Source organism: Lycium barbarum, chromosome 11 (assembly GCF_019175385.1).
Source record: "Lycium barbarum isolate Lr01 chromosome 11, ASM1917538v2, whole genome shotgun sequence".
NCBI lineage: Eukaryota > Viridiplantae > Streptophyta > Magnoliopsida > Solanales > Solanaceae > Lycium > Lycium barbarum.
This window is the reverse complement of record NC_083347.1, coordinates 14,537,310-14,549,762: the sequence shown is the minus strand read 5'-3', so window position 1 is coordinate 14,549,762 and position 12,453 is coordinate 14,537,310. Positions and strand designations below refer to the sequence as shown.

Genomic DNA, 12,453 nt, shown 5'->3' with positions numbered 1-12,453 from the left:
TATAAACAATAATAAAGACTAAGATAATATTTATAAATATGCAAAAATATATAATATTTACGATAAATTGTACAACACTAATGTATATACACTATCGAGGATGGGTCCCACATGTAGTATGCCGGAGACTATCCCTAGGCCTAAGGCTCATACCATCCCCACCGCCCTCGCCATCGACTCCATCACCCTTTTTCCTCTTAATAACCGGGTGCTTCAAGTCAAGATCATCTCCTCTTCCCCTAGCCCTTGCGCCCTTAACTAGAATGTGTTTCTTCTTGGGATCTAGTCTCGCTGGCACGCTCAGAACCTCAGGCTGAGCTAGGTCTGGAAACTCGACCTCTTCCTCGTCAGGAGTTGCTACCGCGGGCGCCGAAGGATGAACCTAAAAAATATATAATAATTAGTACCATTTCTTATTTATATTGAATACATTAACGTTATTTATTTAATCAAACCTGTGTGTCAACGGACGCCTGAGTAGGCTCCTGAGATGGGTGTGGTGGTGAATATGAGGTAGCCTCCTGGACGAGATGCTGTTCGAAGTCCAAGTAAAGGTTATAAAAATTAAATAAATATTTACCTTATATTAAATAAAATTAGTTTTAAGTAAAAAACTTACATGCGCCTCGGTAGTCTCATGAGAAGACACCTCTGCCTCGGCAGGCTGATGAGAATGCTCCTGAATGGGGTATCTCCTGTGGACCCACTGGCGCCGAATCCTAAAATATGAAAAAAATGAAATAATAAGTAACATACATATTTAAAATAAGTACTTTAAATAATCAAATATGTATATTAAATATTGACCTTATATTGAATAAAATAAATTTTAATAAAAAGCTTACCTGTGGCTCGGTAATCATATGGGAAGACATCGCTGGCTCGGCAGACCCATGAGAAAACGCCTGAGTGGGTGGCTCTGGTGGACCCGCTGGCGCCGAATCCTAAAATATAAAATATTACTAAATAATGAGTAACATATATATATTTAAAATAAATAATTTTAAAGGAACAAATAAGTATTTTAAATACTAACCGGGATCAAAAAATCATCGAAGTCAAGAATCCTGGCTCCCTCTAAATTCCTCACAGGCCGCTCATCAGCTAATGAAGCCCGTAACGCCGCCCGATCAACGTTATCACGCTCCATGTATGCATTTTGGCTCGGCTGTGATGAAGACCCGCAAGCGCCGGCGTAAACGTAGGTGAGTCCTCACGTGAGCTGCCACCGGCCTGGAACGGCTGCGGATGGACTAGATCGTGAACGCCCTCTGGAATGGGATCGGCCTTATCCGCCTCATCTACCAGATGGTGTCCTCCACCACCAGGTCCTCTAGCAGCAGCGCCGCGTCCTCTACGCGCACGGCGTCCTCCGGCAACACGGCGTCCTATGCCAGCACAGCCTCCTCCTCTGGGAGCACCTGGTCCTCCTCCTGGCGCTGCCTGATACTCAGCCTCCGGAACAGGCTTCTCCCTGCGCCTAATCTCACCTGCCTGTCGGATACCATCCTCGGATATCCGTACCATCTCCGCGGCAAGCCCCGCAAGCCCAGGTAAGGCATATGCTCTAACCCCAAGATGCGTAAACGCTGTACGACCACCAGCTGCATTTGTGTTCAACAGAAAAAAAAAGTTTATTTTTAAAACGTAACAATTAATGCAATTAAATAAATCTAAATACGATTAACTTACCAATGCCTCGTACTACCCCGCAAGTGTTGAGTATCCTACATCCCTAGGGGGACGCAAAGCTAGGTTGCCGATCAATCGGCGTGTGATCTGATGATACCAGTGCATCCACATCCCGGTCAAAACCCGCTGTCCACCTCCTCGCATAAGGCATGTCAATCTCGAGGTGATGCCTAGGTACAAGCTGAAAAGGCAGCATTCTCTCCCACGTCCATAACTGTAAGCGATATTAGAAAATACGATTTTTAAGTCGTCATTTCAAGAGGTTTGTCTACATTAAAGAAAGGCACACTTAAAATATTACCTGGAGAAGAGCAAAAAATCCACACACATCTCTGACAACACCAACAGACGCTCGGCACAGGCATCTGTAAAGATACGCCAAAACTACACCACCCCAGCTGTAGTCTCCCAGGCGGTCCAGATGCTCCAAGAAAACCAAATAACGTAAGCTGACAAAAGCACCCGATGAGTTCGGGAACAAGATGCCCCCGAATATAATAAGCAGGTACAAACGGGCATGACGATCAACATCGTCCTGCGAGGTGCCGTCGTCAACCTGATCCATACCCTCCAAATAAGTGCAGAGTGCACTAATCTTAACCCAACTCTGTCTTGAAATCTGGCCCTTGGCATCAGGCACGAAGTGGGTGAGCCTAGTCAACTCTGTCGCCCACGTCTAACCAGGAGGAGGCTCGTACCGAGTGTGTAGTGGCTCTCCATCTGCCCGCAATCCAAAGAGGATGTAACACCCCGTGCCTTTAACGAAAGTTTTGACCACGATCCTAAACTTAGAAAATCAGATAAAGAATGTGGGAATTGAATGTTTTCCGTTCAGTTGTGATATGGTGGTTTACGCCCATGAACAGTGGTCGTATTTCACTTTACGGGCCGTAAACCAAGTCGTGAACTGAAACCAAGAATTTCTGAACATTCTGGAATTTGACATTTTGAGGTCATAGGGTTAAATACGGACCGTATTTCACTTTACGGCCCGTATTTCAAACCGTGTTTGGAATTTGGGAAAACTTCCTTGATGAAAGTTGTAGAGCATTGAAATACCTTTCCAACGGTATCTTACGGGGGTCAAACGGACATCTGTACAAAAAGTTATGGCCATTTTACTAAAGAGATGCAGTGCAGTCCATGGGGCAAAATACGGCCCGTAAAGTCAGTTTACGACCCGTAAACTGAAATACGGCCAGTATTTTGCTGGACGTAAATTGCAATGTTCCAGAACACTATATATTCGTCCATATCAGTTCAACTCATTATTTTTCACTCCCTCAAACCCTAAAATGACTTCCTACTCTCTTCCAACATCAAGAACACCAAGGTAAGTCCATTCTAATTATTCCAACTCAATTCTAACATATATCCTTGTAATCTAAACAAGAAATCATCATTTCTAATCTAGGGTTTTCAAGAAAACCCATCTCAAGATTCAAGAATCAAGATTTAGGAAATCTTCTTCAAAATCCAAGTCTTTAATTCAAGTTTTGGAACAATTAAGGTATGTAGAACTTCCATCCACATGTGGGAATCTCTATGTTCTTCCCCATGCTTCGTTACCTTGATAATCATGAAATTCAAATCTTAGGGCATTAAACCCAACATATTGGTAGCCCGTATTTACGTATTTATGTACATGAAGTTTGTATCTATATTCGTTGTTGTATTCCTAATCTTCCATTACGGTTATTAGGAACCCTAGCTTAATCCATGAATCATGAATTCTTCCTCATGTGTTCTCATTATGTTCATATGAAACTTTATGATTTTATTTTGCAAGTTACAAGCATGTTTTCAAGTCAATTACAAATATATGATTATGAACTATTGTATTACTCATAAATCAAGAACATGTTTACAAGCTATTTCATGAAATTATGTTTACAAGCTATTTCGTGAAATCATGATTTCAAGACAAGTACAAGCTAATTCACGAAAGTCATGGCTTCTTAGCCAACTATATTATGTTCATGTTTTTGGGAGTTGCACGCATTACCGAGAAGGCTCAGATAGCCTGAAACTATGTAGCCACCACAGGACAAGGATCGCTCCGCCTAGTTAGGACGATACCTTAATTTTACACTGAATGGTTCCATCAGGTACTTTACTACCTTATACCCTGGCAAGGTATAGGGGCTCAGCTGGTCCGGCGAGGTACCAGACTCCACGTATCCACGTGGTTTTATCATATGTCAGTTTATGAAATGCTCTCCCTACTTATCATGTTTTTACTGATGTTATATATATATATATATATATATATATATATATACATATGTACTCATGTTCATGTTCATCTCCAGGTTTTCAGTTTCAGTTCTTATCATGTTACTCCATGTCCCATGTTATTTCTTTCAGTTGCTTTACATACCAGTACATTCAATGTGCTGACGTCCCCTTTTATTGCCCGGGGGCCTGCATTTCACGATGCAGGTACTGATATACAGGACGACATATCTGCTCAGTAGGACAACATTCGTATCAGCTTATTGGTGAGCCCCATCTCATTCGGGGTTTAGTCAACTTTTGCTTTATGATTAATTATGCATCTAAAGGTATGCTGGGGGCCTTGTCCCAGTAAGTATGTTTTTCAGTCAGACTCATGATAGAGGTTTCATAGACTAGACAAGTCAGTTATGTCACGTCAGACATTTGGAGTCGTATAGCCATTTTGGCTCACTCATGTTTAAACAAGTATTTTATTAAGTATTATGACTTACCATGTTTTATAAAGGCTCATCATGCATTCACGTTATATTTCGCTTATGTTATGCCTCATGATAGTTCAGCAAGCCATGTGGTTCGCTCGGTCACATGCAGTCAGGCATCGAGTGCCGTGTTACGTCCAGGCCATGGTTCGGGGCGTGACAGAGGACCTCCACATCCTGAAGTGTAATCGTGGCCTCACTAGTGCGAAGATGGAAGGTATGTGTCTCTGGCCTCCACCGCTCAACCATGGCCGTGATGAGCACCCAATCATGCTGTACCCGACCAACGGACACGCAACGGTAGATGCCGCCCCGAAACAATATCTCCAACTCGCGAGGGTGTGGGGGGTGCTTGTGTAAAAGAGTCCACGCTCTCTGCAGCCTACGGGGACGGAGCCTAGTAGATATCCCTATAGTACCGGCCCATAATAACTCTGACCTATGATTGTCTTGCAAAGACAATATTGATCTATCAGCGGGCCCCGGGTGAACTGCGGGCCCCGGGTGATCATCGGGCCCCGGGTGAGCATTGGACGCCGGGGGAACATCGGGCCCAGGGGGAACATTCGGATCCATGAAAGAGTCCGCCGGTCTGTACAAACTAAATTAGTCATTATTCTTGAAATGAAAGATAAATTATATTAACTGATTAATAATTTGTAGGGAATATGTGAATTATGTAGTATTATATCTTGTGAATAATTAACATGGGATATGCAGTAAATTTAATATGTGATAGTAAGGACACATATGTGATGACAAAGATTTTTAAGTTAATTACTTTTGAATTATGTGATGACAAAGACTTGTTAAGTTAATTAGTTTGGGAATCAAAATTCAGCAGTAATATTTGTTTGGAACTCTATTTTGAATATGTGATATATTTTTAGTTGACCAAATAGCCAACACAACTACGATAAAATTAAACTAAAAGAGTATATTTGTCGACCACATATTTTCCTACAAACTTTACATTTTTTTCGTTAGCTTATGTATTTATGAAAAGAAGAACTTTAACTATTCTTTTTAAGATAATCTTTTTTTATTTAACATATATATTCACGCTTTTAAAATTATATAGAATAACATTTCATAATCATTTACAACTTGTTTGGATGGTTGTTACCTATTGTATTATATTATGTTGTTAGTTTAAATACAATGTTTGCTTTGATTGTTACTTTAATTTTATTGTTATGTAACGATGAAAGGTCCTATTTTATGTAACCACTGATTTGGTCCTAAACAATACAACACAATACGATAAATGTCAGAACAATACATAACAATCATCCAAACAAAGTGTTAACAACATAATAATTCATTACCAATCAACTTCTTTCAATTCATAAACAATATTTAACAACTAATAAATTCATAATCAATATTTAACAAATAATCAATTAGCAAAATAATAATTCATTAACAATTCATAAATAATTAACAAATTAACAACTCATAAACAATAACAAATTAACAATTCATAAACATTTAACAAATTAACAATTCATAAACATTTAACAAATAATGAATTAAACAAAAAAAAAAAAAAATTCGGAACAGTGGCAAAAGCCACTGCCCAGTCCGAACAAGAAAAAAAAATGATTTTTTTTTTTGGAAAATAGCAAGGATTAAATGTTAAGCATGCTTAGAATATAATGTATATAACAAAATAATAACAAAAGTTCATAGTAGAAAACCTTAATCGAAGATTTTTTGTAGAGTTATTTTAATCGAGTTGTACGCCGCTTTTTCCCAAAATTTGAACTTAGAATCTTGCTCCTTGACTTGAATATACTGAGAATCTAAACTTTCCGGACGAAATTTAATAGAAAATGACGTTTTTGGATGTGGGGACCACCTCGGTTTCCCCTCCAATGGTGTTTCAATTTTTTTTTTTTTTGCCACTGGAGGGACCAATGGTGGAACCCGATGGGTTTTATGGCGGAGTCTTATAGCGCAGTATTTTACTGCATTATAGGTGAGAGAAAGATTTATATAGCGCAGTAAAATACTGCGCTATAGCACTTAACGACTCCGTCTCCGTGAAGTGCTATAGCGCAGTATTTTACTGCGCTAAAGGTACTTTTGTAACATTTTTTTTGTTGGGGTATTTTGGTTCAAAATGATTTTTTTGGGGACATTTTGGTTCCGGACCCTTTTTCCTGCATCTCTCCATATCTTTTTTCAAGTTTCTTATTTGTCCTTGTCCCCTCGTCTATTATGGGTGTTATCTTAGATTCTAGCTACGAGTTCGTCAGACAGTAATTTTGACTAAATTTTTGTATTTATATTAAGAAATTCATTTAATAGGTATAAATACTATATGCAGAAACAATAAACAGTATTGTCGGAAATTCAGAACCCCATAAAGTTAAGATTTTGAATTCGTCTCTACCTTGGTCTTTTCCAAATTGACTTTGTGCAATTATTGATCATCCTTTAAGAATAATGACTTCTCCACTACCATAATTTATTTCATATGTAATTACCTGATAGTTAGTACTCCCTCTGAGTCATAATAAGTGGTGTTTTTAGCTTGGCCATACCCTTGAAAAAATCACGCACTCCTAGAAAGTAAGAAGTGTTTTTACTAACTTACCGTTAATTAAAGGGAAAAGGTTCAAATATATCCCTCTACTTTAGTTTATTGGCTAACTTTGCCCTCCGTTAGCCAAAGTAGTCAAATATACCCCTTCCGTTACAAGCTGGGGCCAAATATTTAGCTAAGTTTAAAAAATACTCCTCATTTCTAACATATTTCCACATAAACAAGTTTAGTCATTGGAATTGGGTGACATAGACGCTACATGACATTTCACTTATTCTATGTGGTGCTTACGTGACAATTTTTTTAAAAACAATCTCGAAAATTGCTTTTTTCTAAAAAGAAATCTGTTAAAAATGACTTTTATTAAAAGTCTATTTTTTTTTTAATTTTATAAAACCCGCTTCTTAAATTTTTTTTTCTGGAAAATTAGATTTTTTTATTAAAAAATCTGGAAAATATATATTTAAAAAAAAAAAATCAGTTTTTCAGATTTTTTAAAATTAATCCAGTTTTAAAAAAAATTAGGACACCTTTTTTTAAAAATAAAAATAAAATACTTAACAGTTTTCTAGATTTTAAAAAAATCATTTTCCAGATTTTTTAACTAAAATATCCAATTTTTGAGAATATATTAAAAAAAAACGGGTTTTATTAAAACAAAAAAGTTTCAGATTTTTAATAAAAGCCATTTTTTCTTCAGATTTGTTTTTTAAAAAATCATTTTTCTAGGTTGTTTTTTAAAAAAGGCCACGTAGGCACCACATAGAATAAATTAAATGCCATGTGGTGGCCATGTCATCCAATACCAATGACTAGACTTGTTTATGTGGGAATGTGTTAGAAATGAGAGGTATTTTTAAAACTTTGCTAACGGTAGGGGTATATTTGATCCCAACTTGTAACGGGAAGGGTATATTTGACTACTTTGACTGATGGAGGGCAAAGTTAACCAATAAACTAAAGTAGAGGGGTATTTTTGACCCTTTTCCCTTAATTAAATGTCATAAAAAAGAAGTTGATCTTCAATGGTTTCTTGATTATGTAAAAGTCCATTTATTTAATTAAGGCATAATTGGGAAAAAAAGAAAATCAATGCTTTATTGATTTTTTGAAACACCACTTATTTTAAAACAAAATGAAATGGTAACACTTATTTACTTATTTTGAAACAAAGGGAGTAATATGGATTCTAAGAGTGAATACTTTGCCAAATATTGTGGTGCAGGTGCACGTGCAAGTGCAGCTGAATTTTTTCATACAAATATTCCATTCGGTTTGTCTTCTGAGTCACTTTCGCATTGACTTCTCATTTCTCAGGTATGTATGCATGTATGTATGTGTGTATATATATTTGACTTGATAATTTTGAATTACTCTGTTTTTCTTTTCACTCTTTTGTTGAAATAAATTTACTGCTACCTAATACGCGTATCAAGTTTATTAGTTTAGCTTTAGACGCCAATATAATTTTTTTTTTTAAAAAGTTAAAAACATTAACATTTGTTATGTCAGCATCATCAGGTTCTTAATAACATTTTCTATTAAGGTTGAGTGCTGCTCGATAGGTTTACATGTTAGTGTTTTCAAAATGAACATTTGTGTCTTATGTATTTGGCCCGATAATAACGGGTTAGGTTCACAAGTGGCCTCCATAATGGGTGGTTTTGATTTTTTAGCCCCGCCTAGCAAAAAATTTAAAAAGTAACCTCCACTTTAGTAAGTTCACTAGGAAAAGTTTTTGTTGCCCATTGGGCATATGTGGACATAAATTAGTTTTGTCATAAGGAAGAAGTTCAGAATATTTCAAGACAGTAAACCTGTCAATTGATCACAAGTTCTATCTTTTTGTCAAAAAATAAAACTTATATCTGATGGTTAACAGAAATTCTTCCTGACAAATTTCTCAAGTTAAGGTCATTTATTAAAGATATTATTAAGCAAAGACAAAATTTCAAGACGAGATACTTTTGGGACAGCACAAGTCATTTCCAGAATAGTTACATTCCCTAGGAAATCTGGGTTTTATACTATCACTTAAAGGGAAGTATGCCATTACTGGTAAAATCGAACCTTGAAGTGTATAAAATTTCATAAAGTGTTACATTTTGAATGCATAATTTAAAATGTGTAATGAGTTTAGTGATAAATGTCTAATGATTGAATCAGTGGTCTGTATCTATTCTTGTTCTGTGCGGTTTTCCATAGTTCGATTAGTACGCCATAGTTTTGGGATTCTTGTTTTATGCAGGTTTCTTTTATATGCTTCAGTGTCTCTCTCTCTCTTTTTTTTTTTTTTTTTTTTTTTTTTTTTTTTTTTGGGTTATATGTTTTTTCTTAGTTGCATAGCAAAACTCTGAAATTATTATATTTCCAACTGAAAGCATAATCCTCTAGTCTTTTTTTTAAAAAAAGTTGTCACTTTTTATGAAATTGCCATTGCCATTGCATGAAGCATTTAGCATTTCACTTCACTTTACTGTTCTATTTTCTAATTTCTAATCAGTTGGAGTTCTACTACTCATAGTAATCTTAGTGTGTTTTCAAATTTCATTGTGATATGGTTTAATATGGATAAATAATTGTTGTACTCTGTTATGTGTATGGATTTTGTCAATACCAACTATTTGAGATTTGTTTAGTTTTGCGACTGCAAGCCTCTATATCAACTAGAGGCTGTAATCCTGATACTAATATACAGTTGTAAAGTCACTTGATAGGTTTCCCTTACTTGCAAAATATCAGTTGTAGTGGAGTCTACAAAATAAGCCAGTTGCATCTGTTGCTGCTATAATTACAAAAGCCATAAAAAATTTATGAAAATCCAATGACATAATACATAAATAGGCCCTCAAACTTGGCCTCAAATGACAAGTATGCCCTCTAACTTTGGGTGTATACATTCAAAGTTTTGAGGAGATATCATGAGTCAGATAGAAATGTGTTGTTAAAGAGAATTCGTGAAGCACTTACAAACAAAAATTACTTAATTGTCATGGATGATGTGTGGAGCACTGATGACGGCTGGTGGAAACGGATCTCAGAAGGACTGCCCAAATCAGAGAAGCAGAGCAGCTGCGTCATTATCACATCTAGAAACGAAGATGTTGTTAAGTGAATGGAAGTCGAGGAAGAACATATTCACCGACCCAAGCTGCTTTCCGAGGAAGAGGGCTGGTTGTTATTTTGCAAGGTTGCATTCGTGTCATCCAAGGGAAAATGCAAGGATACTGAATTAGAACGTGTGGGAAAAGACATACTGAAAAAATGTGGTCGTCTTCCCCTAGCATTCAAGACAATTGGAGGTCTGTTGTCATCGAAATCTCAGTTGCTTTCGGTGTGGCAGCCGATAAGTGAAGATTTGCCTCAGATATTGGCAAACGAAAGCAAGAACCATGATTCTTTACTGGCTACCCTGCAGCTAAGTTATGATGAGCTTCCTCTCAACCTAAAGCAGTGTATTCTATGTTTTGATTACGAGATAGAGGTTGATCAACTGGCAAATTGGTGGATTGAAGAAGGATTCGTTTACAATACAGGAACAAAAATTGCAAGAAAAATGGCTTTTGAATGTTTATCAGAATTGATAAGTCGATGCCTGGTTGAAGCGGTGAGGAAAAGAAACTATGACAGGAGAGTTTACAGTTGCAAGATGCATGACATGATTCGAGAAATGATAATCAGAATTGCAAAAGAAGAGAGCTTTTGCAGTTTAGATGAGAAGAATGCAAACATAGCCACAATCCACTCTCGCTGTTTGGGCGTGACAAATGAAGCATTGTTGCTGCCCATGGATGGAAACTCAAAGTTAAGGGCACTTCTTCTCACCGAAGCCAATGCATTGGCTTCACTAGGCATGTTGCATTGGCTCAAGTCAAGTCTCTCCGTGTTTTAGACCTCGCACATGTCAAGCTTGAGGAGAGTGACCCATTTTGTGAAGAGGATATGTGGCGTTGGATCACATCCTTCAAACGCCTAGCTTATTTGAGTTTTCAAGATGTGGCAACCTTGACTAAATTGCCACGATCCATAAAACAGTTATGGGGCCTCCAAATTTTGGTACTTGGCGAATACAAGAACCTAAAACAGCTCCCAAGATCAATCACTGCTCTTCCAAAGTTGACCGTCTTGGATGTGGGGAATTGTACCTCTCTTTCTTATCTACCACGAGGTCTCTCCAAACTCTCCCATCTTCAAGAGTTGTATGGCTTCAAGATACCTGATGCAACAATACCAAAAGCGTGTCACTTGCGTGATCTTAAGGATCTGAGAGAACTTCGAGTACTACAATTGGATGTCGGATGGAAGCATGATAGAGGAGGAAGAACTAACAGTACTCGAACAATCAACAGCTCAGGATGCTAATTATTAATGCTGGTGACCGTCAAGATGAAATTTTCTTAGAGAAGCTAGAGAAGTTGTACCTAAGGTACTTCTGTGGAAACACTACCCCAACATGGATAGCCCCCAAATTGCTAGAAACAAGTAAAGAAAGTTATTTGTTGGTTAAGAAAGTTATTTCTTAGTCTCTGTATTTTGAAGAACGAAACCTGATGCCAGTGTAATCTTTCTATTCTACCAAGAGGAAAACAGCAGACATGGTAAGACCGAAGCTGGTCCTTACTTAGCAACTATAAAATTCAACTTGTGAGCAATCAATTGTGTCCAACAATTCTCACTTCCCCTTAGCCATTTGACTTTGGAAAGAACTTGTGAAAGCAAAGCACAACCTGCAACAAAAAAGAAGTATCAAAAGTTTAAGTACCACTCATCACTTGTACCATGATTGAAATTGGATTCAAGTTGCAGTCTTGTAACTTCACACCATATCAAATAAGTTCATGTTTTCAATCATATGAAGTCTATTCTATTTTTGCTTCTCCAATACAAATCACGGTCCTAAGCTCATCTTAAAAAGTGAATAAGAACCAGATCTTTATCAGACAAAATCCCTTATAATTGTGCAGGAGAATGGCAACTGACGACTTCATAATTCAGAATATTGCAAACAAGTCTGCAGATTATGGCCTTGGCCTTACGGAAATGAGTAGTAAAGTTGACACGTGCGGTTGGTAAAAAAAGTAGGGAAAAAGCTCAAATATGCCATCGAACTATCCGAAATGGCTCATTCATGCCACTCGCTAATAGTGGGTTGTCACGCCCCGAATCATGGCCTGGGCGTAACACGACATTCGGTGCCTGACTACTTGTGACCGAGCAAACCACATGGCTTGCTGAATCAACATGGAGCATGAACTGGTGTAGAATACAATATAAACATGCATGGTTTGTGAAAAACATTCAATTCAATAATCATAAGTCTGAAAATAATAAGTATATATCATGAATGCCGAAATATGATAAGGTAGCCAACGAGGCTAACTTAACTAACATCTGACTAGTCTATGAAATCTCTAACATGAGTCTGACTGCGAAACCGACATACCTTAGCTGCACAACTAACATAAAAGTAAAGTAAGGATAACACCCCGAATG

At 37.3% G+C, this 12,453-nt stretch overlaps 1 protein-coding gene across 1 annotated transcript; it reads left to right on the top strand.

Annotated features, from left to right (window-relative positions):
• Positions 1-8,909: 8,909 nt before the first annotated feature.
• LOC132617603 (disease resistance RPP13-like protein 4) lies at positions 8,910-11,943 on the top strand. The gene has a single exon (XM_060332644.1). The coding sequence runs from the start codon at positions 10,076-10,078 to the stop codon at positions 10,850-10,852; it is 777 nt and encodes a 258-aa protein (XP_060188627.1). The 5' UTR covers positions 8,910-10,075; the 3' UTR covers positions 10,853-11,943.
• The last annotated feature ends 510 nt before the right edge of the window (positions 11,944-12,453 follow it).

Coding starts and splice junctions, on each gene's coding strand:
- LOC132617603 (XM_060332644.1), top strand. CDS start 10,076: ATGGAAGTCGAGGAAGAACATATTCACCGACCCAAGCTGCTTTCCGAG.